This window comes from Equus quagga, chromosome 17 (assembly GCF_021613505.1).
Source record: "Equus quagga isolate Etosha38 chromosome 17, UCLA_HA_Equagga_1.0, whole genome shotgun sequence".
Lineage (NCBI taxonomy): Eukaryota > Metazoa > Chordata > Mammalia > Perissodactyla > Equidae > Equus > Equus quagga.
This window is the reverse complement of record NC_060283.1, coordinates 28,092,490-28,095,528: the sequence shown is the minus strand read 5'-3', so window position 1 is coordinate 28,095,528 and position 3,039 is coordinate 28,092,490. Positions and strand designations below refer to the sequence as shown.

At 41.6% G+C, this 3,039-nt stretch overlaps 1 protein-coding gene across 1 annotated transcript in view; it reads right to left on the bottom strand.

Moving 5' to 3' along the window:
• Positions 1-3,039, bottom strand: part of PTPRJ (protein tyrosine phosphatase receptor type J) — a 161,641-nt gene that overhangs the window by 3,653 nt on the left and 154,949 nt on the right. The window contains exons 23-24 of the mRNA XM_046643099.1: positions 1,750-1,792; positions 1,197-1,357 (exon numbers count right to left, since the gene is read on the bottom strand). Of these exons, the coding sequence (XP_046499055.1) occupies positions 1,197-1,357; positions 1,750-1,792 (204 nt within the window). The remainder of the gene's footprint in view (positions 1-1,196; positions 1,358-1,749; positions 1,793-3,039) is intronic.

The following is a 3,039-nucleotide window of genomic DNA, read 5'->3' as shown; positions in this document are numbered from 1 at the left end:
GCTTTGAGGGGAATGCCCAGGATCATTAGACATTTGCTCTAATGAAACCTCAGTAAGTCAGACTACACTAGCTTGGGACTGAGGGCCAAGTCCTAAAGTACTTTTGAGTCAAATGCCACAAATAAAACACCTTGCTGGAGCTTCCTGAATTGCAGTCCAACCCAAGTTGCCACCATAACCTAGAATGGCAGGTTTCATCAACTTATTCCCCAGAGAGTGACAAAGCCCCTCCTTTCTTCTGTCCTAAATTAATTCCTTTAGCATTAAAGCTAATTTCTTTCTGTTCTAGAAGAGGGAGAGGCAAACATTTTCTGTACAGAGCCAGATAGTAAATATCTTCAACTTTGCAGACCAAATGGTCACTTTCTGCCATTGTAGCATGAAAGTAACCATGGACACTATGTAAACAAATGAGCATGGCTGTGTTCCAATAAAACTTTCTTTATAAAAATAGGCAGCTAAAGAGATCATGGTGACGGTTTCATGGGTGGATATTTATCTCCAAACTCATCAAGGTGAATACATTAATTATGTACAGCTTTTTGTATGTCAAAAAAATACTTTTAAATACATAAATAAAATGAACTGGAGCTATGTGTTTCAACATTGTTAAACACCAAACCAAACGCTGAATGAAGAAAGCAGGTTGCAGAATGATGTATCGATCATAAAGTCTGGCAAAAGTTTAAAGCTACATAAATCCATAGAGATACACATATATGTAATAAAATATAAAAGCACACAAGGGAATGATAAGATCAACTTCAGGACCACGTTTACCTATGTAGGAAGGAGAATAGGATAGGAGACGAGTAAGCAGAGAATTCAATTACATCTGTAATGTAATATTAACAAAAGGAACAGATATGGCTTCACGTCACGCTTCATTAAATTATTATTATTCTCTATATTTTTGTAAGGTTGAAATATTTTACAAGAAAATATTACAAATAAGAAATAAATTAAAATACATTATGGTTTAAAAAAATTCAAGCAGCCAACCAGACCTGGCCCATGGCCTATAGTTTGCCAACCCCTGTTCTAAAGTCTCAGGACCTAGGGAATAAGTCCCCTTATCCAGACCTGTCCTGAATTCGTAAATTCCTTTTGTATTCCCTCCTCTGTTTGCTTTCCAAAAGTGCCCATATCTGTAATTATGTTTGAAATCTGTGACACACAGAGCGCCATCTGCATACCTGCAATGCACCAGCACCGGCGATTCGGGAGGACTCTGCTTCATGTAGTCACGAACAAGGTACCGAAAGTTGATGAGCAGGTCAGTGGTGTCAGGAACGCCGTGGTCCGGCCAAGAGGTGAAATGGAACTGTCGCAGAGGGTGACTCTCACTTGTCTGGATCTAAAAGCCAAAAAAAGAAGTCAGATCCAGAGAGAAAGGCTCCCTAACAACATCAGAAAGGCAAGTGAAATCAAGCAGTCCTTGAATGCTGAACTGCACGGGGCAGCTGAAAGGCAGCTACACGGGAGTGCTTACTACTAAAAATGAGAATTTCACGTTAGTACAACAGCTGAGAAAGTGTTTACACACACCTTAACGTGCTCATCAAATCCTCATCATATGTCCAAGAGGGAGGGTTTATTAGGCCCTCTAAAGACAAGGCAGCAAAGGTTCCAACAAGTGAAGTGACTTCCCCAACACTCAGTTCAGACGTAGCTGAAGTCCCTCATCCTCTGATTCTGAGTTCAGATCTCTTCCCCTCCCGCCAAGTGGCCTGTCAATAACCTACTCACATTCTTACACCTTCCCCTCCTTAGAGCTTCATAAACCCCATCCCTGAGCCCACCCGGGAACGTCACCGACCAAAACACCAAACGTGAATCACACACATACAATTATGATAATCAGTCTTCATAGTTCCAATCTTCCAGAGAATCTAATAAGTGAGAGGCAACTAGCAAGCACCAAGTAAATATTTAGAACTGAGAAAGGACCCCCCAAAGAAACCACCCATTTCAACATCAGCCAGACAACAGCAAGTAGACCTTGTTGTAACAGAGTGAGTTATTACACAGACTGGTTTCCCATCACAGACCGAAGCATGTGCCTCTAATTACCAGAACTCTGCCCAGGCTGGAGCATTCCTGTCCCTGATTCAACTGTACTCATTAAGCCCACACTGGGGCACTGACCTCCCGCATGTGCCTCCATCCGGACTGCAGGCATTTCCATCTCCTTTATGACAGCTACCTGGTGACGCTTATTTATTTTTTAAAAATTTGTCTACATTATAAAAGCAGCCCATTCACATTATTCAAAACGTGAAAAACAGTAGGAAAAAAAGGAAGAGTGAGGGGAGAGTGCGAGGAGAGGGTCTCATCATCACAAACATTAACATTCAGAAATTTAACCAAAAGTAGTCATCCAAAGAAAGTAACCAGCCACAAGAGATATGACGGGGGTCGGGGGGGAAGTCAGTCTTTTCAGCATTATCTCAGCAAAAGGGCCAAGGGGTCCAGATTAGGGGGGACAGTCAAATGAAACTTTTAGCTCTATCTGTTATGTTCCCACTTTTAAAAAGGAAAGTACAGGGGCCAGCCAGGTGGCACAGTGGTTAAGTGTGCACAGTCCGCTTTGGTGGCCTAGGGTTGGCCAGCTCGCATCCCGGGTGTGAACATGGCACTGCTTGGTAAAGCCATGCTGTGGTAGGCGTCCCATATATAAAGTAGAGGAAGATGGGCACGGATGTTAGCTCAGGGCCAGTCTTCCTCAGCAAAAAGAGGAGGATTGGTAGCAGTTAGCTCAGGGCTAATCTTCCTCAAAAAAATAGAAATAAACAAATAAATAAAAAGGAAAATATATTCTTGCATTTTGTGTAACTAAAAAGTAATATTTTACTAAACGCCATGTAGTATCTTAGAGTGCATCCTGGAACCAGAAAGGGCTTTAGTGGAAAAACATGAAATTGAATAAAGTCTGGAGTTTAGTTAATAAAAAATAATAATAGTAGTAACAGTAATTTTTTTAAATGATGTGGACAATTCCACCCTCAATGCCCCTCCACGAGGGTAAACGCCAAGCAG